This window comes from Labrus bergylta, chromosome 9, assembly GCF_963930695.1.
Source record: "Labrus bergylta chromosome 9, fLabBer1.1, whole genome shotgun sequence".
Lineage (NCBI taxonomy): Eukaryota > Metazoa > Chordata > Actinopteri > Labriformes > Labridae > Labrus > Labrus bergylta.
The window spans coordinates 23799771-23826173 of record NC_089203.1 but is presented as its reverse complement, the minus strand read 5'-3'; the positions used below and the strand labels follow the sequence as shown (position 1 = coordinate 23826173).

The window sequence follows — 26403 nt, the reverse complement described above, 5'->3', positions numbered from 1 at the left end:
TTGACAATTTTCTATAAAGTTTCCTTTGAAATCTCTCACATCTGTGTGTATTTCAGTTTGTCTCAAATGGAAATCTCAAAAACAAACACCATCAAAAATCGCTCCCACACTATCTCACAAATACCAACGCATCATCACTAATAACAACAAGCTAATTAGCAGCTAAATCATAAATAAGAAAATACACCAAACAGGCATGTGTGCGGTTGCCGTGGTGATTTCAGAAGCAGCCTGCCAGTTTGTGCAGGAAGAATGAGGAAAAACCCACTGTAGTCAGGGAATCGGCTCTTGGTTCTTCTTTCACTGTAGGGGAGTGAGCGGTCGTACGACCCAGTTTTCCAACGTTCCAGAAAATCATCCGAACGGCCTGGAGTAGCAGCTGATCGAGCCGTGATCGACCTTTGCGACCTTGCGTCTGTACACTGCATGTTGTGCAATCAGGCACACGTTCAAAATTAGTCGTAGGACTCAGAAATTGGGTCTTAGTCAGGCTGAAGTTTCACCCGGCATTAACCTTGATAGTTCAGTAAAGAGTTTATTTTTGATTGAGTGAGTGAAAAGAGACCAGAATATCAGGAATGCATCCCCTAATTCAAACCAGAGACTATCTGACTAGGATTTGACTACGCCCTGTGTTCAATGTGTATCCGCAGGATTGGAAATCACGCTTAAACACACATGTGCACAATTTCTTAAAAATAAACCCAATGCTTACGCAAGGAGTTATAAATCTGTCAACAAAATGTCGTGTGTGTATTTCTGCATCCGGCATCTTGCAGACCACATATTTCTGTACCATATAATCATGAGTAGATGACACTTACTTTGCATTCTATCTTTCTTTGAGATCAGGCTTAGCGTAACACACAGCACATGCGTGAGCAGACGTGTGGCTGCAGCACGATGTCATCCTGAACATATTCTGTGTTTTGACCGATTTATCTGGAAATCAAACCGGTGGCTGATTAAGAGCTGAGATAAAAAAATAAAAATAAACTCTGCCTCTTTATGTGTGTGTGTGTGTGAGTGTGTGTGTGTGTAGCCATTACTACAGCTTTCAGACTGATGCAATCAGCTGCTTAAGAGGTTGTGTGTGTGTGTGTGTGTGTGTGTGTGTGTGTGTGTGTGTGTGTGTGTGTGCAACATACAGTACATTTGCATGTGGTTTCAGCTTTGGATATGAGGGCACCAGTCACACACACATGCACACTCCATGAATCAGCTTGTTATCCTGCAACCATCAGTGTTGAGCAGCACATCTCTCCTTCTCATTCTCTCTGTCTTTCTTTCTTCCTTCCTCTCTCTTATTGTACTTCATCACTCCATTTCTTTCCACACACACACACACACACATACATGCAATCAAATCCCACAATCCTCCTCCCCTTCCTCTCCTGTATCTCCCGCTCGGTTTGCTTTTTCCTCCTCCTTTTCACAATCCGTCCATCACAAACAGGAAGTGGGTGCATTAGCAGAGTGAAGATGAGGCTGATGGAATTAACGTCCATTATCTGACCATTTACAGCGCGGAGAGCAGGATGAAAACAGGGAGGAAGAGGAGGAGGAGACGCAGAAGTGAAACGATAGAGATCTCACCACATCGAGCTTCATCTGTGCTCTCAGCTCTCTGTAGAACAAACCACAGAAAACATGTTTGTGTTGTCTGTGTGGGCAGTTTGGGCTCAGCGGGGCAAAGGCAGAAGGGAGCTGAGTGTGACGGGCTGAGACGACTGCCAGAAGTGGGGAAAAAATACTCTCTTCTTTTAAACACTATAGCTTTTTCTCCCCTTATTGTCACTTAAATGTACAATATATATTTTAACTACACTGCGTTGATCTCAAACTGTTTCATTTCTCAGATGAAAGCCGACTAGTTTCTACATCAGATGTACATCTTTAAAAACACCAGTCAAAACCATGAGTTCATGCTTTTAAATAGGATTAAATACTTTCCCCATGTAATTTTGCAGTTTTATCTAACATTTATCAAACAGGAAGGGAACAATCATTTGTTAGGGACTATTTCAATGGCGGATTAATCTACATTTTATGCTTCGGTGAGTATTCAGGGCAGCTGGACGGTGAGTGTGATATCAACTATATTTAAAGGTTACTTTCTATGATGTTTTTTTTAAAGATGTGTGTTATTGGACCTGAACCTGAGGTCAGAGGCGCTGCTTCCCAACAGAACATGCAGGCAACTGCTCGGGGCCCCAGACCAGTAGGGGGCCCCTGAAGACTGAAAAACTTAAACCAAAGCAGTGGCCCAAAATGTGCAAATTTTGCAATGACAGTGGACAACCTCCCTAAGGGGGGTCCCCATGTTACAGCACTCACTCTTGTTGCCCTTCTACGCGTTGCATGAATCATTGCTGTGAAAACCAAAGTTTGACAATGAAAGTCAACTTTTATTACGATGTCGAGGAATGATTCGTCTGTAGCAGAGAGAAAATGAGACAGGAAAAAAAAAAGGTGAAGAGGAGTAAGGATCGGGACACTGGCAGACATGATGGTGATGAACGCTGGCGTGGAGGGGCTCCCAAATGATTTTTGCCTAGGGTCCCAACAGACTCTAGAATCGCCACTGCCTGAGATGCATGTTAAGGTGGAAAGACAAAGAAAGACACACGTAGCTGTTTTATACGATGATTTCAATTTTGTCATCAAAAGCATTTTAATCTTTAAAGGTGGTATGAGAGTGCAACAGAATGTGCAGACTGTGTACTGTATCAACTTTAAACACGTGGCCGAGGCTTTAGTTCAAAATGAAACAGCTAAATATGTTTCCAAAAATGGCTCCCTCACTTCCAAATCAAAGCCTCATCCACTGGAAATCAGTTCACCTTTACTGGAAAGTTCAGCGAAATGTCATCGACCTGTGTTAACAGTGGCGGCTGACATTCCTGCTCGTCCTTATCTCACACTTGATCGTGAAGGAGGAACAGATACAAAATGAGGGCATACTCCACAAAAATCAACACGAGAGAAGAATAAATCTTGTGAATGTGAACACGATCATGGTGTCGTGTGAACTATATGCAGCCACTATTCCAGGTAAAAACGTGACCTCCTGCATGTTCTTCATTGTCTGGTATCAGTGATGGAAATGGAGCGGCTATAGGATGAACCAAGGGAACACTGTGTCACATGCAAGATGCGTTAAGAACAAACAAAAATCACAGGACAACCTCTTCATTCTGCATGTGTTGTTGAAGTGCAGACGTATATTTATGTCCACAAATAGGAAACAAATCTCTTCAAAGTTAGTGTTGCATGATGCTGCAATCAAGCATTGAACTGGGCTTTTAGCTAACTTCAAATGAGGAAATAAACAGAAAGGCATTCAGTTCAATTGAATCTTGGCAAACTGGAGACAAATCTAACTTCAGAGGGTGAATAAAGTGTGATTAAGGGGAACAATCAGTCTTAAAAAGCAGATTAGCTAATGTGTCTGGGAACAGTCAGTTTGTTCCTGCAGCTCTTCATCAATCCGTCTGAAGCGCTTGAGATCTGACCGATCAACAATCAGTCACGCAGCTGATTGATTGATTCTGTCTGCAGCCAAGAAAACAACACAAGGAGAAACAAAAAAAAAACAGCCGGCTAAAGAGACGAACAAGCTGAGACACTGCTTCACAAAACCAATTAGAAAAAAACATATTCTGCTGTGTGTTCATTATCACTGCAGTTATCGCTTGATTAACCATTTAATGTTGAACTTTAATTACATTCAGCTGCATACAACATACTGACTCTTGATGTGTTCATACAACTGTTTGCTCAAGTCAGCTGAATTTTGAATGAAGGTTTGGATAAGTAGAGACAGCTGAAGAATTTATCCAAAACGGAAAATTTTAGGAGTGCTGGTTGAAATGAGTCAAAATTTGAAAGGGTTTTGGTTTGATAAGCAAAGTAGGACAATCTACTACTTACAGCTGGATAGAAAAAAAATAAGAAGAGGGGAAAAAAACTGCCATTTTTAATTAAAAAATGTAATTTCACTTTCAGTATGAACTGGGGGGAAGTGTTTGGCCTATCAAAGCAGTTACATTCACAGTAGGTCACCCTGCTCTGCTTATCAAACCAAACCCCATTCACATTTTGACTCATTTTAATCAACACTTTTAATATTTGATATACTGACTGTATGTATGAGTGTGGAGAGTGTTCACACAAGTGAAATCTGTTACAATATTGGAAATCATTTGAATTTGAAATGGGGACTGATGAACACAATAGAGTATGCTGATCATTCAACAGCTGGAAATCGTTCAATCAGGTTAATATATGTTAAATTTTGGGGCGCCACATGTACGGAGGCTAAAATCCTCATCACAGCGGCTGTGATCCCAAACCGACCTCGGCCCTTTGGTGCTTGTCATCCCCCTACTCTCTCCTCCCAACATTCCCTGTCTCTCTTCAGCTGCCTTATCCAATAAAGCCAAAGAAGAAGAAGGCCCCAATTTTTTTTTTAAATGTATATCTTGTATTTTAAAACATGAATAGGATAGTTGAACTACGAGTTGGTTACAATCACTTTTTTGGGGATTATGGATTGGCAGAAAAACAGCATGATTAACACACAACTGTTTTCCAGCAAAATCTTTACTTTTTTTCTCAAAACAAATGTTCATGGCAATTGGTTGGTCACAGGACTCAGCTCACAGCTGGAATATGAAATTTCCATTTAAAGTCTTTTGGTTCTTAACAATAGTTGTATGAGCACCAAAAAGCAGAATGATGAGATCACAACATCACAGTTTAAATAAAAGATGTTCTAAGTGGGATGGGACTAGCTCACAGGTGGCAGTTTTCAATCTGCCTGCTAAAATCAGTTGAATTTTCAATAAGGTTTGGTTGGACATAATAAAGTAGTATGATTAGCACCTAACTCTAAATTTCAAGCATAAACCTGTTAGAGTGTCTAATTGAGTTTGGTTGGTCACAGAGCAGGATGTTCAAGTCACAGCTGGAAAGCATTAAAATGCTGTTAAAAAAACAGCAAGGCATGATGATAAAATCACAGCAACAAAATGTAAAAAAAATCATTTGAATTTCCGGCAGAGTTGGTTGGACAGAACACAGCAGGGTGAGTAACTCACAGCTGGAAAGGTTCAATATTCAGGCTAAAATCAGTTGATTTGAATGGGTTTTAGTTGGTTTACACAGAGCAGGATGATCATCACAGCTGGAAAATGTCAAACTGCAGACTGAAATGTGTTTCATCTTAGATGGGTTTCGTTATGCTAATAAAAAAAAATCCAGAATGATCATCTCAGCTGGAAAGTGTTGACATGCAGACTAAAGATAATGTACTGTATTTGTAAATGTAGTTTGGTTGGTACATTGTGGTGGCCAAAATCAGAAATCTGGTTCATGCAAGAAGAAATCAGCAGAGCAATTAACATGCAACTGTTGTTTTTAGTAAAACTCTCTTAAATTTCAACCAGACTTTGGTTGGACACAGAGCTGCAGGATGCTCAACTCACAGCTGGAAACATTGAAGCTTTAAATTGCTTTTCAAGTCTGATGATTTTTAAATGTAGTAGGGTGAACACAGACTGAGGATGTTGAAAACACAGATAAGAATATTACAAAATGAATGTTCTTTTTAAAGAGGGTTAGATTTGACTCAACACAGTAAGTTGGGACAGAAGGACAGTTTGAAATGTTCAATATGCCAATTGAAATCGCTGTCAGATGGGTTGTAGGAAGCTATAACAGATGAGGTCGATCATCTCAGCTGGAAAATGTTAAAATGGAGACTAAAATCAGTTGAATTTAAAATGAGTTTTGGTAGGCCGACATTGAAAATGAAAATTTAAATGTGGTTTGGTTGGAACCAATGCAGTGGCCAAAATGAGTTGTGGACTCAGAGCAACTGGCTGAGTAAATCACAGCTGGACATTTTAAATATGCTGTCAGTTGTGAATCAGTTGTATTTTGAATGGGGAAGCTGTTAGTGACAACTAAAACATGGTGATCAACCCAGTTAGAAATTGACACGCAGAAAAAAAATAATTTTGCATGTGGTTTGGATGGGATGATCAAGTCACAGCTGAGAGAAAGAAAACGATTAGAATAATACAATTTTTAGTAAAAGTCTTATTTTTTGGTAGCAATAAAGGTTTACATTTTAAATGTGACAGAGAACGTAAGGGGGTAAAGTGTATCAGCGGCGGCGTTATAATCCTCCAAAGACTAGCTGTAATCTGTTGACCTCTCTGCTGCAACAGTACACACACACACACACACACACACACACACACACACACACACACACACACACACACACACACACACACACACACACACACACACACACACACACACACACACACACACACACACACACACACACACACACACACACACACTTTCTTGGGAAAATACCTGAAGCTACAACATGTTTGACCATCAAAGTGGAAGATTTTACAGCACCAGCAACCCCTCACGCTGCAACACACACACACACACACACACACACACACACACACACACACACACACACACAACCCTGACCTCATTCCAGTGTTCAAGAAGATAGAGCCACTTACACACTCTTCTGCTCTCTATCACATTCACACACACAAATACACACACACACACACACACACACACACACACACACACACAGGGTGGCAGTAGCCTGTGGGTGTGCGAGCAGCTGTGAATAATTGTGTTTACAGATGGCATACGTACGACCTGTGGGTTGACAGAGAGGGAGAGAGAGAGTTAGACTTCTCGCCCTCACAAGAAAAGACGGGGATGACATTTAAACCAAACCTCTCTCTCTCTCTCCCACTCTCTCTCTCTCTGTCCTCCACGTCTTGCCAGTTTCATCTACCTCACTCCAGTTAGCTTAATTGGCGTAAGTGGTAACGAGGCGTTAACAGCCAAAGCTGAACAATGAACACTGACATAAGTTGGCGATAAAAAAGGACGGCGAAGTGTTTTAGATGTGTGTCTAATGAATAATTTAGCCCCAGAAAGCAGGTAAATGAAGTGATTTATTTATACCAGAGGGAGAACTGAGCTTTAAAAGTGACACAATAAACAGCCACTGTGCATCATTATCTAATTTTTATAGTGTAGGTGGTAAAGCAAGGCGCAAGATACTTGAGAGAATCAATCTAATTCTTTCATAATGGACTATGTCTTTATTTAAAGGGCCGGGATGTCAGCCTGAAGAAATTCAATTTGATATTCACAGGTTTGTCTTAATTACCCTATAATCACTTGAAAATGTGAATCATTGTGTTTTCTCTACTCTAGAATACCAACAGAGAAGATGGGTCTGCCATGTTGCTACAGTAGCCCAGAGGGAAAAACATTACATTGGAGTTCTTTGGTAATTTTGCAGGTGCTGCCATACCCTTCAAGTACATCAATACCACTCAAGTATATGCCATGAAACAATAAGAAATATCAATAAAACTCGAAAACAAGCAGGTAAAAAAAATATTGAGTCACACCCAAAGATGGATGTTTTAGGAGAACGTTTTTTTGAAGGACTTTTTTAGATTTAGATAAATAAGGTAATTTCAAGGTTTAGGAGCGGACACTTATTTATGTTCTGGGACTTTTAAGACTTAAAAAAACCTTATAAATCTGCAGTTTACGCCATCGGTGCAAGTTCTTTTTATGCTACTGTACTGTGACGTTAAAACCAATATTATACCAATATACAAGAAGACTAAACAAAAACAGAAAATGTACTCGCTACCTTTTTTTGTACCAAACTTGATAATAATATGTCTTAACGTTAGCATAGCATAAGAGACTCCAGAGAAAAGTGACTATTTAGCATTACAAACCATTTCTCCTCTTGCTAGTTGACGAGAATAAAGTCCATCCTGACTTTTAACAGCTGTTAGCATCATAAAGTAAAAACCTTTAGTACTATGTTCACACTTACATAGTGTGTGTCATGAAAGGGTAAATAATGTTGTCACAAAATGGATAGCAAGAGCTAATGAGTGCTAACGAGAGCTAACTGTGAAGTTACACTACAAGATCTAAAACCACGGGAGCCTAAAGAGGACATACAATTGTATTTTACTGCGTTCTCCTGTGGTGTAAAGTTGCACTGCAGGTCTTAAGTTTAAAAAATCTAAAATTACTTTGTCCCTATTATGTTTACATGAGCTACATACCTAAAGAGTTTTACATTTGATGAAAACATGTGTACTAAATAGCTTGCAACACATTCATATCAAACTGAAAAATGTGAACGTGTCAATCTGGTAAATCGGTTTTGTTATGAAGCATAATTTCCACCTTTTAGCTTACCCTAGTAAGTGCTCCAGTATTCAGTGATGTTAAATGAATGCAATATGCTAAGAAGAGACTCTAATAGTGATACTGGAAACACTGAAGAGTGTGTGGAGTATGTTTTCAACAACCAGGTGAACTTTAATGGAGATGTAGCATCACTAGCATGTCCCACAGGCCACAGCTAACAGGCTCAGTCTGCTAACATTACTGTTAGCTAGTGTTTCCAAATGTGCTGTCCTTTAAGTGATAAATCGGGGCAGACATATCAAATCAACATGCTAACATGATGATGACAGGCTGATAAAATGCTAACCGCAGAGCAGGGGGTCGGGGGGGGGGGGGGGGTATTGTCTTAGCGCGCTCCTTGCTAGCCTCCCTCTGTGGATCTATAAGTGGAGCTGATGGAAGGTTGGACTGAGTATGATTTACATAATTGGGATGTTAATTCATTAAGCAGTGGGAGTTGATTATGTTGCATATTGATTGTGTTGTGCTGCTGTGAGGTCATACACCTCTTTAACGAAGGTATACACAGCACAGGGAATTGTGGGAGTCTGATTAGAAAAACGACGTTCCTGCTGACACGTCACATTTTGACACGCAGTAATGAAATCAGTGTGTGAAAGGTAGCAGTGTTGATTAGTTTATGTTTTTGTGTGTGTGTTTGTGTGTGTGTGTGTGTGTGTGTGTGTGTGTGCGCTGATGGAAAGATGGAGGAGTAGAAGGTGGAGGTGAAAAGAGAAGGAGTAGAGGGAGGGGAAACTCCACCTGGTCTTACCGTTCTCCGGGTGCTCCATCTCGCCGATGCTGCCGTCAGGCGTGGTCCGCTCGTAGTGGTCCTCCGGCAGCGCCAGGGGCCCGATCCGAGGCCCTGACGACGACTTGGAGCTGGGCGTCTCTGACTCCTCCAGGCCGCTGTCGTAGTAGCTGTGCTGGGACGCGTCCTGCAGGTCCTGCGCCTGATTGGCCGTGGAGAAGGTCACTCGACGGTGGGGGTGCTGTGATTGGCAGACGGAGAGAGAGATAAAGAAAACAGGATTAGAGTGAAGCCAGGAGTGAGAATTAGAGTTTTTTGATTCAACATAACATGATTTTATTAATAATCAGCTTCAGTTTGATCGGATACAGATGAAGAGGCATAAATGATTAAAGACATGAAGAAGAACCAAGACTTTAAAAATAACAGTAAAGAAGTCATTCACAGACATTGACAACGGGACAATCACTTCCAAAACTTTCATCACTTTGCACTCCGTTCTCAAACACGATCACTGATTATATTTATTTTCTCTTTGAACTTCCATTGCTCAGAGATCAGTCAACTTTCATGTCATCACAGATCTCATTTCATTCTATCGTTACTTTCACGTCACCTTCTTTCATTGTAAATCTTCCAATAAAAAAATAATCAGGTGAAGAAAGAGACGACTAAAGTGTATCCGACCCGCACCGAATACTGCTTCACACCACCAGAATAAGGATCTATAACTGACAAGACAAACTCAGATTCATCAAGCAGAGCTACCGCACAGAAGACAAGTTTAATACAATCCTAAATGTCCATACAAAGATGCTTCAAAAATTAAGAGAAAACAAATATACATGCGAACACTTGCTAAAGATTTTGTTTTTGTTTTAAAATTTGCAGAAACATTACCCTCCATCAATTGTACCTATGTTTATACTTCATATAAATGCACATGAACTTATCAAGAATGAAAATCAGTACAGGAAGTTACATTTGTTATAGAAAAAATGGAAAGGTCCCGATGGCACCCAACAGGCCCCCAACATGAACTGCAAAGATTTGGATTCATGAACCAATGGAGAGCGTCGTTAAAGGAAAAAAAAAAAAAAAAAGGCCGAAAAAAACTTTAGTGCGTTTAGTAGCCACAATGGAAGCGTGCCTGAGCTGTTGGGGTTGTGGTGCCTTGCTAAAGGGCACCTTGGCAAGTACTTGGGAAGTGACCTGGAATCTCTACAGCAACCAAACCAACTTCCATACTTTGGTCCTCACCAAGACTTGAACCGTTGACCCTCCGGTTCCCAACCCCAGTTCTGTCCAAAGTGGCAAAAATAAAAATAAAAGAAGAACGCCAATGAACATGTCTCCTGATTGGAAGTCCTTTATAGTTTTTTTATCCATCCAAAGAAAATGCTACAGGACAGCTATGACAGCAGCCCAACACTTAATTTGACGCTTTGGACCCCTCTCCAAGCTCCTGTATTTGAGGAGTTATTAGCTTATTTGAGTTAAAAACATACAAGGATGAATCTCATTCATTATCTCCTATTGTGTGAATATAAATGAGATTCAGTTGCATCAGATTTTAGACTTAAATAAGAGTTTCCTGTAAAAATTCTCCGTCACAGCTTTGGTTTTTGTCCCCCCTGAGCTCCACGGTGTTGTAACAGAGGCAGCGGCCTGAACACACATCCTCTGTTGTGACTGCTGTGTGTGTTTCTGGGGGTGGAAGGTAGCTGTCGGACTCCTGAGTTTGATGGTTTTGTAATTAAAATACAATTAGCCTCCATATAGCGCTACAGGGATGCTTGGACGCAACTCACACACACACACACACACACACACACACACACACACACAAATGCACAAGTGCAAATAGTGCTGCCAAACAATCTGTGTCCTCATTCAAAGGCACACAATGCCCGGTCAAACATTTCAATCACACACGCACACACCTGACCGGCCCAGGCTGATAAAGAGCAGCATCCCTGGCTCGGCAGATACTCCGTCACCATGGCAACTGGGCGCCGTCAGGGCCCCTGAACCAGTCAGACCCGCAGAAACAGACCAGGTTTGAGCTCCTCTTTAAAGCTGTTATCTCACATTTCTTTAAGCAGCTTTTTTTTTCTGCAGAAACTGAAAGATTTAACTGCTTTGCAACAAAAAGTATTTTCTTAAATGACTCAAACCAACAGCAGATAAGGCTGTGTCTTAATATTCAAAGGCTTCACATTACGGTTAAACGCTGTTTGCCTTCAAAGCAGTTGGAGAGATTTGACTGAAACGGTTTAAAATATCTCTTATTGTGTAGCGTGCTGGCAGAATTAATGTCCGTCTGATGGAAATAGCACAAAAGTGAAACCTCACCGGGGCTGTCCTTTAAACTGTGTGGACACAATGTGCTGCTGAGGCATCAGAAGCCCGGCTCTCCTCTGTGCTCGGGGCGACAGGCTCCTCTCCAACACATTCAAACGCACAGTCATAACCGGACTCTCAGCACATCTGAGAACACTCACACTTTCTGTCTTTATTCTCAGCAGAATCCCAGAAAAATGGAGATGTCACAAAGGTCACTTTTTTTGTATTTCTGTGTTGGGATAAAACCAGAGTTGTTGTGTAATGTAAGCAGTCGTTTTCTCTTTCCTTTTCACTACATCGACGATCACGCGTATCTTTTGGTTGGATTTCCCCATGAAATAATTCTGATTCGTCACATTGTTTGCTTCTCAAAACCAACACACAAAGGCAAATTAACTCCTCAATATTTGTTTTCCTGCTTCCTCTTTTTAATATCGGTAACCCCTTTCCTGGTCACCTGGGCTGAAACAACACCCTACAGATACCACTTTTTTGCTCACCCTCACATGAATCAGTTTATTTAGTTCAACCAGCTGATCCTTTAGTATGCTGCCTCAAAGAATGCAAGCACAAAGCAAGCATCATCACACTGATGTTCTGTTAACTCGTCACAAAAACCTGAAACTCAGATTCCAACATCATTTGTTGATCATGAAGTCTTATTGAAATTAGACAAGAGCTTCAGAAATGAGTCAAACAGGGTGTATGGCCCCTGGACATAATACGATACAGTTAATCAAAAATGTAACTTTGTTCACGATTGAATCGTAAATAAAGACGTTAACTTTGATACCAGTTGATCATTTAAGTCCATTAATCATTAACTCAGTTTAACATTAACATTTATGTTAACCGGTGTTATCAATAAACCATAAAAACATCCGCTTTTCACCACGTCAATAGATCTGAGTTTTTAAGAGGCCATGACGACTTGGAAAACTCAAAATCAAACGTGAAACGTTTTGATATATCATTCCCTGACTCTAGCTGTGCTCCGGAGATATACGTTACTTGACGGAGGTTAAGCACTGTTTAAAAATAAAAGCGCTCGGAACAGGGACTGCATCTTGGCCCGTAATTCATTTCTAATGCATAGGAGGCGCTATGTTTTTGCTCAGGTTGTCCCCGATCAATCCTACCATGTAACAGAAGGGTTTGGACATGAACTGAATCTGAATTTCCAATCATCATGATCACAGGTTGTTTGGACTAATCCTGTCATACAGAGCCTCCCACTGGAGCGTTTCATAAAAAAACACCACCTCTATGTATGGATGCCAACAAGTCTACATATCTACTCCTTGTACTCGAAAAGCATGTAAAGGAGCAGCCAGTTATCTGTCTTCTTCCTACATGTTTGAAGTGGGTTTTTTTACAGCATTCAAACGTGTATTTTTTCAATGTTGAGTTACAAGCTGGTTCACAGTGAAATGTTAAAATGAAATCTGCTGAAACACCTGTTATACCAGAGCTTACAGGGACTGGAAGAAAAAGCAAACACAAACCCACAGCGCGGCGGTTTGCTTTGGAAACGTTGGGTCGTGATGTAAAGAAGTGTGCTTTCTTGAGCTGGAGCGCTCAAACACAACAGTTTGTTGATTTTTAAAGAGACAGAAGTGGTTTTCAGTTTTTTACCGCCAGTTCAAATGCTTCTACTGCTCTGTTTGCAGTGCGAGCATTAGGAAATAAATCACATCTATATATACATGAAGGGAGAAATGAAGCGGATCAAATCGTCTCGATGCCTCTTCTGCCTGTCTGTCACCTCCAAACACACACACACACACACACACACACACACACACTGCAAAATCCCTGTTTATTCTGCCCTTTTCTGCTCCTGCATATGTGTGTTTGTTTGCTGGAAATAGAAGTGCCATCTCAGCAGGTTGCACCATGGGAAAGTGGAGCAGATCAGAGGGGAGGAATATAAAGACCAGCCAACATCCAGAAACCTGAACCTGTCAGACACAGCGGGCTGCGACTGACTCCTCCACTACAGCTGCAGGAGATTTTGTTTAACAGATAAAAACCTCCCGACTTCAGACACTCAAGGTTTCGGTATCTTTTATTTCAAAATTTCATCTTAACCTCTGATGGATAACGATGCCGAACAACAGCAGAGAGGTCCAATATTGAAAAGGATTTGACCTGCTTATCGACGAAAAGATGTCAAATCAAGGAAGGCACCCAGAAAAACTACAAACGATTTGCCATAAATAATTCACCCTGAGCCAAAAGGATCCTCATATAACAGAATCAGTTTACTTTAAAACACGGTGATACCAAGTGGACTTGTGCAGACCTCAGGTTTTAAGTAAGGACAAAAAACTCAACATCAATGTAGTGAAAAAGGCTCCAATATTTAAAATACTTCTCTTCACTTAAATATCCTCCATTCCCTACCCTCTCTGTACCTCTCCACCAACACACCATGTCCCAACAACTCTGGACCTTGGACACTGGCCTGCTGTCCATACCACACACCAAACTCTGCACGGTGACAGGGCCTTCAGAAGAAGAAGGCAACAGTGCTGACATAAGTGTAAACGGCAACATCCACCTTCATATATATTGCACAGGTTGGTGAAAAGAGGCTGGAAAGGAACCAAAGGCATCTGTATCAGTCATATATCATAGATTTCTTTCTTTATATTTCCCTTTTATCTGCAGGAGGGTAGTTGAAAAGGCCTGCACCACACATATCTGCAATACCATTCTTCAATACTGCAGGTATACGATGACTTGCAGTTCTGGGTTGTTGCAAAGTTCTATCTGTGTTTGTAAAAATTTGCTCTCCTGATTTTAGTTTTTCAGCATCAGTGCTTTTTTTTGCTATTCAGGTCTCATTCAATAACATCTTTCTTCCTCTGCCATGATACTAGCTAACCTCACAGCTGCCACCAAATTCACTCTGGGTCCACTTGATGTCAGTGCACGATTGACCCTCTCAGCATGACTAGGAAGTTTTTGGTTTTTTTCACCTTCACAAATAAATATTATCGTACAGGGGAAACATTATGCTGGCATCCCAAGTAGGCAAATAAGTATAAGGATAGAAAACAATGTTTGAAATCTGATGTTTTTTAAAGCTTTTATACATTTCCGGGGAGACAATACTGACTCTTCATATCACAATGACAGTGAAAATGTTCTTTATTGGTCAGCACTTTAAATTAACAGACTTTTAGTCCAACAATACGGCAGCTATATCTATGCAGTATTGATTATGTGTAAAAATGATGAAAATTATCTCTATGGTGGTCGTGGTACTTCTATTTAAGACGACTTTGACTCTGTAAAAAAGAAGTATGTAAAAAGAACTGTAGAACAATAAACATCTGAAAAAGGGGTCAAAGGTCAAAAACTGCCGTGTTGTTTTGCTTACAGCAAGCCACCCACAAAGGTCAGAGTGTAAGACAATGACTATTCATTTCCAAAAGGGTTAAACTGAATTTATTTTGCTCCTAATTTACGTTTTGGACTAAAACAGAAGAAAGTTTTAAAGTTGAAAAACGTTATGATGATGAAGTGGAGGTTACACGGGCTCATCTGCATGTTGTCCTCCATTTAAAGCCGTTAATATTCTGCGTTTTAACCCTCTAAACTTATAAAGCAGACGTAATGTGTGTTTATTGAACACGCTGTAACAGTGGTGAAGGTCGGTGATTAAGAATTCAAGGAAAAGCGTCTCATCACGGCCGCCTTCCCCTGCCGCAAACTGTTAATGCTGCACTTTGACTGAAGTTTCGGGTAATTTCTCCACCGACCGACACTCAGTCGTCTGCAGGCAAAACGCACACATGCACTTTTATGTAAAACAAGGAGGCGTGATGAACCATTTTTCCTTGAATCCATAGTAACTGACCTTCATTATCATCGCTGAGGGAAACACGGAGGCCATGAATATGCTGCAGAATCCATCATGCAGAAAGGCAGAATTAAAGAGGCTCTAAGTGGAGCACAATGCAGAGTTGGTGCAAGATTGCTGCAAAGTGTGAAGAAGTGTACAATCGTCATATCTGTCAGAGAAATACGTGAACCTCCGTGAAAATAGAAGAGGATTATTTTGGTATTTTCCGCAAACATTTTGCAGAGACAACGAGGTAGGAGGATAAGGTTTGTATTCATTTTACTACAAAAAGAAACAAGTTGAAGCTGCAAACATTTGAGAGATATTTCCCTCCACGTGTGAAGGGCTGTCGCGTGAAGAGGAGGTGCAAAAGGAGCAACGGGGCATGGAAAAAAAGACGGAAGGAAGAGGAGAGCAGCTGGAGAAGGAGGTGGAGGTAAAAAAAAAAAAAGGAGGAGCAGAGAGATGATAACAAGACGTTTGAGTGTGTGCATCCTTCGAGGAAGAAGGGAGCGTATGGAGGAAAGAGGAGACAGGAAAGAAGAGAGGAGGAACATGAGAATCAGGAAAAGGAGTGTAAAGAGGAAAGGAAGCAGCAGGAGAAGTAAAGAGAAAGGGGGGGGGAGGAAACAAGACAGAAGGTGCAGATATGAAAAAGAAGGAACACAGAAAAATGTGATGCCAAAGGAGACAAGAAAAAAAAAAGGCACAAGCAGGAAGACCAACAGGACAAGAAAAGAGGAGGTGCGGGATAAAAAGTTAACGGAGGATAAGAGGAGGGAGGTAAGGAAGACAATGAAAAAAGAGAAGTGGGGTGGAGGAGAGATGAGGAACAGGACTTAAGAGGATGGAAAGAAGGCAAGCTGTGGTGTCAGGCAGATAAAAAGCCCAGATCTCCTCCTGCTACTGCTCCTCTTCCCCCTGCAGGAAGTGACAGAGCAGCAGAGTCACAAGAGGAGAGCGGAGGAGGACAACCGGCTGTAGTTTCAGAAAGATAAAGAAAGCCAGAGGTCCTCCTTCTTGATGCTGCCCTCTGCCCTCTCTGCAGCTTTTCATACAGAAGGAGGAACAAACCGGCTGTGCATGCTTTCAAGACAGAAAAGGAGGCCAAGGTTCCTCCTCCTGTTCCTGCTCCTTGTACTCCTGCAGGAGGTAGTGTTGGGGAAGTAGAATGTCAGACAGAAATAAAGGAGAGATCCTCTTCTGCTGCTCCTCTCCGTTCTGCAGGAGGTGATAGAGTGGCAGGTAAGAGGAGGAAGGAGGCTCTGGTTTTTGACAGTAGAGAAAGTAAGATGCTAATCCTTGCCTAGTTCAGGAGGTGAAAGAGGAGCAGGAAAAAGAGGGAACCAGACAGAAACAAAGACCAATAGTCCTCCATCTTTTGCTGCAGGAGGCTGTTGAACAGGAATTTTAGGATTCTGAAAGATTTGAAAGACAAGCTTTCTCCTCCTACTGCTGATGTTTTCTGCCATTCCAGCAAGAAGTTAATGAGGAGTAGGAGGCTAGCTTTGTTTTTTTTTGTTTTTTAGACAGATAAGAAGCCCAAGCACCCTCCGAATGCTGCTGCTCCTCATCCTACTGCAGGAGGTTGGTGGTACTGAAGGAGGCCATGCTATGGGTTCAGACAAGATAAGAGAGACAGGACTCCTCCCTCTGCTGCTTCTCTGCTTCCTCCTGCAGGGAGGTTGCAGTTGAGGAGCCTTCAGTTCAAGAGCAAAAGGAGCGATAGTGGAGCGAAGGAGGAGGACGCCAGCTCGGGGTTTTGGGCAGATAAGAAGGCAAAGGCCCCCCTTTTACTGGGCCTGGTTCTCCAGCAGGAGGCTGCAGGGAAGGAGCTCCGTTGAGGACCGATAAGGAGGCCATGTGTTGTCCTCCTGCTGCTCCTTGTCCCCCTTGCAGGAGGTGATGAGGAGAAGGAGGAGGAGCAGGAGGACGAGGTGGAGGCACGTTCACCGGGCCACATTGTTCAGAGATGATTAAAACCCAGCGAGAGGAGAAACCCACGACGCCTCGCTGGCTGTTTGTCAGCCGAGACACGGAGAGGGAGATAACTGAGAGAGAGAGAGAGTGTGTGTGTGTGTGTGTGTGTGTGTGTGTGTGTGTGTGTGAGATCCTCATTACCTCCCTCTGTGGGAGATAAGAGTGTGTGAGGCTGCATTGTGCATGCTTATAAAAGTCTGTCCTTATCAAGTATGCATGCACACACACTGTTAAGGCAACACACACATTTACACACTCTCTCCCTCACACACACACACACAAACACACACACACTCTCGGCCCACGTGAAGAGCGGCTGCCAGCGATAATTCGACACAACTGTGCTGAATCCGAGCGGAGAATGAATGAGGAGTGGAAAAATAGATAGAGAGAGAGAGAGAGAGAGAGAGAGTTAGAGATACTGAGAGAGAGACTAAAAGAGAGACAGGCATACACACTTCCTACACATGAAAAGAAGTGCAAGTTTTATTTTGTAATGAAGTTATTTGAATATTTTAGACAGTAGAGACTCAGAATTCTCCTGCTCATGAACATTTTCTGTGTTGTTTTTATTCACTAACTTGCTTTGTCATTGTTAACATCCGTTTTGCATGAGATTTAATTGAACGGACACTCTGTCACACCGCGTCCTGTAACAGCTTGTGACACCAGCCAGCGTCAGCAACAAAATCAGATGGATTCAATTGTTTTTCCCCATTTGGTTTTATAACTGCCAGAGAGAGGAGCAGCATATATTTTATTTTATTTTTTTACCCCGAAGCTCCGTTTCTATTTGCATTCCAGTCGATTGCGTAGACAGGAAGTGAACAGGCTCTTCAAGGCACCGGCATGAAGGAAAACTTCTCTTAGATTTTCTTTAGCGTGTGTCACTCAACAGAGCTTGTTAGATTGTTTTACAAAAGTGGAGATAGTGGTGTAATAATTGTATCCACATCCATGATCTCAGGACTCATTTCAACTTCAATAGCTTTGTTTGGCTTATGACTTGTGTTTCGAATAGAGCTCAGTGTGCTTCTGGAAGTACAAATCCCATTCATTTTCCCATTAAAGGGGATTTGATTATAAGCCATAATGTCATAACCATTGAAGGTAGACTTATCACGAGCGACATGAGTTAGAAAGGTAGTATATGCTACTGTAGAAGACACAGGTTTGTACGATATCAAACTTGTTTTAAGAAAAACATTTTGTATATCGGCAGTCCTGGGGAAAATACATTACCCACAATCCTAATGTCAAAGCAATGTCTTTGATTAGTGGAGCCCGAACTTCAGCTGTCGAAGTTAACGGATGTTCAAAACTCTATACAAACACAAACTGCAATATTGCAACATTATTGTTCACAATACACTACAATAAAGAGAAATAGAAAGAAGGTCTGTGTGCATTTTTTGAAAACCAATATCAGCTGCAGTTCACAATAAGTGTCATGTTATTTCACCAATAAAAGGAGGTCAAAAACGACCTCAGTCAAGAGGATTAAAAGTTATAAAACCTGTCATTCCAGAGTGACGCAAAAGTTGCATGAATCTCGAATCTGAACACAGTTTCAGAGAAAGAGACAGAAGAGGAGTGTCTCAGGAGTGTCAGACAAAGGATGTGGTTATATGCATGTGTATATTTATTCATACAAGTGTGTGGATCATATAGTGCAACTGGAAAAGAAAGTGCCCTGCAGCCAAAACATCTCTCTCTCTCTCTCTCTCTCTGTCTCTCTCTCTCTCTGAGTGGAGGTTGTGAGTACGACACTGCAGGCAGTGATTAACTCTCACAGCCTGAGCTCTCTTCATACATTGTGTGTGTGTGTGTGTGTGTGTGTGTGTGTGTGTGTGTGTGTGTGTGTGTGTGTATTCATAAAAATATGTGTATATATATTATGCTCATACACACATATGGGCTGAACATCTGGCTGCAGCTGCTGTTTATCCTGCACCAAAACATGAACAGGTTTCATTTTCAACACAGTATGATGTCCTCTAAGCGAGGCAGAGATTTAGACTCAAGTCTGCAGCTACTGAACATTATGTGTGTTATATTTTGAATTATAATAATTTAAATAAAATGTGTTCTGAAAATACTGTGTTTTAGTGCAGGTTTGAGGTGTTTGGACAAATGTTGTTTTGACTGATTCATGCTTCTAAGATGCAAAATATTGGATAATAATAATAATAATAATAATAATATAATAAAAAAGATCCAAACACTTCGTCATCCACTTCCCTATCTCAATGATATAACCCTTATAGCTCAGACTGATAAAATCTTATTAAGAGATCAGTATATGCAGGGAAGCAAAGCTCAAAGCTCAGCTCTGTGTTTCTATGTAAAGTTTTCGCATCATGAATTCAAATCTGCGGCATGGAAATGAGTTTCCATCTGAGGATCAATGATATACAGAACATATGCAAAACATGACTGTGTGTGAGTCCAGGGTCAGATCCAAAGGTATAAATACACAAGAAGAAATATTATATAGGCCTACACTTCCACATAAAGTCGACCTTATGCCCTCTTGTTCCGACTTACAGCACTAGTAACTTTGAATGTGTTGCACCAGATGAGATAGTTCCAACATAGGCTTAAGTTTTAACTTAAATCTTCCACCCAGCTCCTAGCAGGTGTAGTCCTCTGTAAAATATGGTTGTCATGGCGATGGTTTTGACAGGTGGGACAGCTTGAAGGGTGAGGAGGAGCAGATGATTCTAGAAAACATTTTAGATCATGTTTGTGTATTAACATTAGTTAATAGAAGTTATCTTGTTACTAGTTAAGCTAAACCTCACATCTCCATGGTAACCAAAGCATGCCACATCTTAAGTAACAAACTAACGATTGTCATTGTAGGATATACTGTTGACTTAATACTCAAACTAAGGACAGAACCTATAGGTACCTGGTGCAACAGGCTGAAGGTGGTTTTGGATGAAATTAAGCACATGCAGACTTCTACATGCTCAGAAATGCAGATTCATCTTTAATCCTGTATTGGGATTTGTAGACATAAAGAAATATGTAGAAAAACCAGCAGATTCCTCCTCTGCATGTCTCTATGTCTTATTTAGCCTTAAATCTAGAACATTTCAGTTGGAGTTCTGAACTATGTGATCAGAGAGTGACTAAACAAGATTATGAATCTCAGCGGACACTTCAAAGTTTGTGATACTCACTGGACTGCTGCAGGCTGATTTCCTTCAGTGCCAACAAAGAACTGAAGTTCTTCCCATCCACCAGTTCTCATTCTGTGTATTTATACTTTGATATATGTGTGTACAAATCTGCAGAATACTCAGAACTGGATACTGATACTACACCAGTGTGCTGATACTCACTCCATCCTTCACTCTGTGTGTTTGTCTCAAAGAAACAACACTGTATGCCTGCATCTGTCACCCAGCATCACTCTGCATCACATCATCAACACACACTAACACACACACACACACACACACACACACACACACACACACACACACACACACACACACACACACACACACAGAGAGATGAAACAGGTCAGCTGAGTCTCTCATCTGGTTCCCAGAGTTTAGTTGCACGCCTGCATTCCTCTGCCCTGCAGGTGTGTGTGAGTGAGTATGTGTGTGTGTGTGTGTGTGTGTGTGTGTGTGTGTTATCACTGAGCCAGTAAATCTAGGGTTATAGTGGCAGAGCACATGGAGCCTCAACTCAGGAGCATACACTCACCTCCAGCATCACACACTAAACTCCACACACACAAGTCATGTCCTCAGGTAAACTACAGTATCGTCAAAAAAAACACGCAAACACACATACAAAAACGCACATACACACACTCGTACAAAAACCACAGTGCTGCAGCAGCCCTGACAGCAGCTCTGCGCTCAAAGCTGACAGTGACAGAGACACTGACGCAGCAATCCGAATGAACTCAGGGGCAACACACACATGCACGAACTTTAAGTACGCACACACACACACACATATATTTAAAATGCACCCCCCCCACACACACACACACACACACACACACACATACATACAAAGATCAGAGAAACTTGAATAAATCTGCTTCTTCTTCCTCTTCGGCACGTATTTTTCAATTTGCTGCCTCGCTGCCCTCTCACGCGGCGCTCAAACTCCCCTGACAACAGTGAACGCAGCGCTGACGGGTGACGGGCGGACAGGAAACCCCCCAAAACTGACCCACAGTTAGAGGGGAGTGAGTGAGTGTGTGTGTGTGTGTGTGTGTGTGTGTGTGTGTGTGTGTGTGTGTGTGTGTGTGTGTGTGTGTGTGTGTTGCATTGTGCATGGTGGCTACAATTCTGTTTGTATGAGCATTTTCAGACTTGCTGATGTGTTTAGCTGTCACTCATTTAACAAACTGTGGAACAAAGCAGAATCATGTTCTGTGTTTTCACTCAAACAGAGGATCTGTACAAGGAAGTTTATATAACCTGAGTCTCCTGGTGGGACACATTCAGTGTTTTCCTGCTCGCAATTATTTAGGGGACTATTTTCTCTCTGAGGGTTGAACTTTAGTTTCGATTGACGGCAAACAAAAAATGTGATCTATTTTGACTTCTCCATCGTTTGTCTGTGTGCGTCTGCAAACATGTTGTTGCATTTTGTATTCATAAACTGATATATGTAGCATAGTTCTGTGTTTTCCCACACACTGTCATGCCATTTCTTAGTTTCTGTGTACATATCTAGGTTATGTTAATGAGCGTGCATGTTTCCTGCTTTACTGTTGTTTTAAGTTTTATAACAAGCAGAAGAAACTTTTGTTCGCACTGAGGTGGAAAAAACAGCAAAAAGTTTGATGAGGTGTTTTCCAGTTGACAGCGCTGGTATGTTAATCCCTAAAAACGCCTCCCCTCCCTCCTCCACCTCCTCCCCTCCCTCCACTTCCTCCTCCTCCTCCTCCTCCTCCCCCCCCTCCTCTTGCAAGGAGGAATTCTACAGCAGGTTATAATTGGCTCCAGGACGGAGCGAGGGAGGATGAAAGAAAGAGAGAAAAATCGAGAGGGAGAGATGTGAGCGAGGAGATTTGGTTTTGATTTAGTCGGCTGTCGTCCTGCTTCAACGTGGAGGGAGAGAAATTCAGATTTGGAGTTTTCTGTGTGAAGTTGTGACTGTAAATCTGCTGCGTGGAACTTTTTCCCCCCACTAATTTCAGCTGAGATGCGTCAGATCATAAAATCTGAGAGCATACAGAGGACGTTCTGGGAAGAGGGTCAAGAAATATCACTTTCTGTAACTGATATTAAATCAGGAGTTTTTGTTCAGGAGTTGGAGCTAATACGAGAAATCCTGACGTTCATCTTTAGTTGAGAAAAATGGAAAATATTAAAAAAGTAGACCTTCACTAGCTTTCTGTTTCTGTATCCAATTAGAAGCCATATAAACACCCAACCAGAAAAATATTTCGATTTTCTTTTAAGGATTATTTTTAAAGAAGTCCAACACAAACACCATAATAAACAACAACACAGATAACTGAGGCAACAGTTAAGAGTAGAGCAGAGAAACTCCATCAACCTGCAAACTCGCTCAATGCTTTCACTTCTTCCTCCTGTTTGTAGGTTCACCACCCTGACTTCATGCGTGCTTTCCAGGCGGCTGGCTGGAAAAAAAATTCCACTTAGAATTGGGGCGTACACATTTTGGAATTTGCGTTCACACATGCATCGTTGCAATGCTGGAAAACTTTCAGGAGTGCAGTGCATTGTGTGAGATGGGCTTTAATTTTAGTTGGTGCAAAATACTATGAGAAGGCCTAAAGTGGTCATTCCTGGCTCGGTGATGTCCCCCAGAGGAGCACAAAGCTGGGTTGATCTCCCCTTCTTCTCCATGAAATGTGTCTGGATGAACTTTCCTGAAGCTTCCAGTTGCTCAAGGCCAACCAGGTCCCAGTCAAACAACCTGTTAGCTAGGATCAGTACCAGGTTTCTTTGATGGACACCAACTACCAGCATTCAGTCTCAGCTGTGACTCATCCTGACTGTCTGTCTGCACTGAGTTACTGTACTTAGACAGTCAAGTCAGCAGCTCTATAAAATAATCACATTTTACTCTGATATAGCTGCATAAATTGGTCTGAAAGACGTTTTTCTCACCCATCTCCCCCCTGGGGATTAATGAAGTATTTTTGATTCTGATTACTTGAAAGAGCTACCTGGACGTGTTAGAGAAACCCAAGGACACAGAGTCCTCTCGAAATCGACGACTTTCTCATTTGCCGAGTTAGTGCCGCCGTCATTAAAACACAACTAAGCAAAACAAATCTAAGCTAAATACTTTACATGAAAGACGAGGACAAATTGAAAGCGTCCATGGAGAAATGGCAGGGAAAAAAAAAACCAGTGAGTGGAGAAGACAAAATAAAAAAGAATAGAAGTCAAGAAGTAGCTGCAGGTTTAGAGATTATAGAGACTGATATTTTTTAAAGAAACACTGAAATATTCAAGCATTTGTTCTGAAGTTATTCTGCCAATCTTTCTGTCCGATCAAGAGTCAACACTTAAACACCCCCCCCCCACACACACACACACACACACACACACACACACACAGAGTCAAGCAGTGCTGGTTTGGTATTCTGAGGCTGGGGTCTGCAGGAGGAGGAGGGGTGGGGATATGAGTGTGTATGTTTTTTTTTGTCTTTGTCATCTCTTTCCCCTCTGTCCATCTCCCTCTCTCTCTCTCTCTCTCACACACTCACACACACTTCAAAAAGGGATGACAGAGTATTTCATCCATCTCTTGCGAGTTTTAGTTCACAGACGGTGAGATTTGAAGGGCGAGGAGAGTGTGGAGAGTTCAGTGAACAGAAGACTCAATCAGTTGAAGCTTTTTCATGAGAACTGCCCGCACTCACACTGCACTGCTTTTATATGTTTGTGTGTGTGTGTGTGTGAGTATGTGTGTGTGTGTGTGTATATATATAAAATAAAGCTACATACACAGTGCACGCTTCAGTTTTACCCCCAACCCCTTCACCACTAATCTCACTCAGGCAGAAACATTTACGCTTTTATTCTTGTTTCTTGATTTACCAAACGTCTCACTAATTGAATTAACAACACTAAATTACCCACAATCCTTGTGGTGCAAGCAACACTGACCTTCCTAGTTTGTTATTTTAAGAAAATGATTTAAGCTAAGGAGAGAAAGACGGTCAAACAAAGTCATAAAACAGCAGATTTTCTACCCAAACAAAATCATCCCAGCAGTCATAAAGGACATTAAAAAAATGTGTCATTACCCTTTAAAGATTTACACATGGCCAACATTTGTATGTATGTAATGACTCTTCTGTATACAAGTATGTAGGACTGTTTAAATTGATTCATTTAGCCTTAAGCAATGGAACAAGCTGTAATGGTGACAATGTAATAATTTAACAATTAAAGTATATCCAATGAAAGTTATTTTTTTGTGACAGGCTCACTTTTTCTTTCTAAATGTCAGACAATTTTAAAGACAGAATCTCTACAGAGATATACTTCTTTCTTGAAATAATAAGATGCTGTTTTAACCAGATGCAGCTGTTACATCAACCTTTTTAACACCACAAGACTCCATTGAGGAAAACAGTAATTAAACACAGCAGAAAAGAGTAAATGTAGGCATGCCGCTGCCCTGATTGGTAAGTTTGTTCCTGTTATTTTGTGTTTCACGGATGTCATATTGGATCAAAAGTAACTATTTCACACCTCAAAAATGCTCAATAAACATAAGAAACCAGAAAGATTGAGGCAACGGTAAAGCAGCAACATCCGTGTTTTGCAAGATAAAATCACGCTTTTTGTCAATGGAGTCTGGTGGCTTTGAAGAAAGTGATTTCAAGGCTGAAAAAAAAACATCTTACACCTTAGGAAACAACAAGGAACACTAGAACGAACACAGAAGTAGCTTTATACTGCAGTTGACCTACGTCCTAGTTTAAAAAAAACAACAGTTACAAGTATCTCAGAAACGTCCTGGAGTATAAAGATACTTCGTTACTCTACATCTCCGCTCCTGGGTGCTGTGGGTGATTAATGAGGCTGACTGAAATCATGTTTCTGGCTCAGTAACCATCACAATATGTCAACAACAGAAGTGTGACATCTGTTTATAGTCTTGAAATATGTCCCTGTATTAAACTAAACACTGCATGTATTAATAGATGAGGGATTATTGGGAATAAGTGGATTAACTGTGACATGTTCCCTGTATTTTTCTCTCAATTCTCATTAATAACAGCTGCAGAAGCATTGAATGCAAACTCTTTAGCATAATAATATCAGTGTGTTCTCTATGTAAGTGTGTGTGTGTGTGTGTTTAAATGTGAATACAAACTGAACACTCACACACAGTCAGTCACCCTGTAAGTTTCTCCTTCACTTCCATCTTCTTCCTCTGCATGCCTCATTCCCCCCCGTTCATACATGGAGGTCATAAATCACAGCGACTCTGAGGACGTCTGCAGCTCACTGACTCTCCACGTGTGTGTGTGTGTGTGTGTGTGTGTGTGTGTGTGTGTGTGTGTGTGTGTGTGTGTGTGTGTGTGTGTGTGTGTGTGTGTGTGTGTGTGTGTGTGTGTGTGTTCAGGTAGGCGCCTGAGGGAGGTGAGGCTCCATATGCATGCATGTGTTTCAATAAATGTGTGCATGTGAACGGTAAAAATAGTCACAGCAGGGGGAGCGAGGGGGAGACGTGTTCAGGTCGGGCTCGTTTGTCTGGAAACAATAGAGGGAAGGAAAACGCTGACGGACCGAGCGAGGATTCTTCTTCTGTGGGAATAAACTACAAGACGTCTAAATAAAGTCAAAGAGTTTAATAGAAACAGGAAAAACGGCGTACCAATGAGTAAACCTGCACTCCGGTCACATTGTTTGGACGCACCTGGAGACACACAGCTTATTCTATATTAAATCATCTGGTATGCACATTATGTCCACACTAAACACACTCATTTATAGATAATAGAAAACACTGTTTGCTGCATACATAGTCCTTGTTAAGGACTATTTGCAGGAAACAAGTTTCTATTTTGAGAACACAGTCAGTTCACTTCCCTAGAAGTATGTTTGTCGTAAGACGCTTCCATATTTACAGTGACCTGAGCTTTGCTGCTGCTTGGTGAACATCTTATCAAGCTTAGGTTAAAGATACTATTTTACATCTGTGGGTTAAAATTTAA

At 41.4% G+C, this 26403-nt stretch overlaps 1 protein-coding gene across 3 annotated transcripts in view; it reads right to left on the bottom strand.

The window, feature by feature from the left end:
* Positions 1–26403, bottom strand: part of LOC109998383 (protocadherin-1) — a 201237-nt gene that overhangs the window by 91635 nt on the left and 83199 nt on the right. For 2 of the 3 annotated variants that reach the window (XM_065958569.1, XM_065958571.1), the window contains exon 4: positions 9056–9275. In XM_065958569.1, the coding sequence (XP_065814641.1) occupies positions 9056–9275 (220 nt within the window). Of the gene's footprint in view, positions 1–9045; positions 9276–26403 lie in introns of all 3 variants that reach the window. The other variant, XM_065958570.1, reaches the window with a different exon arrangement.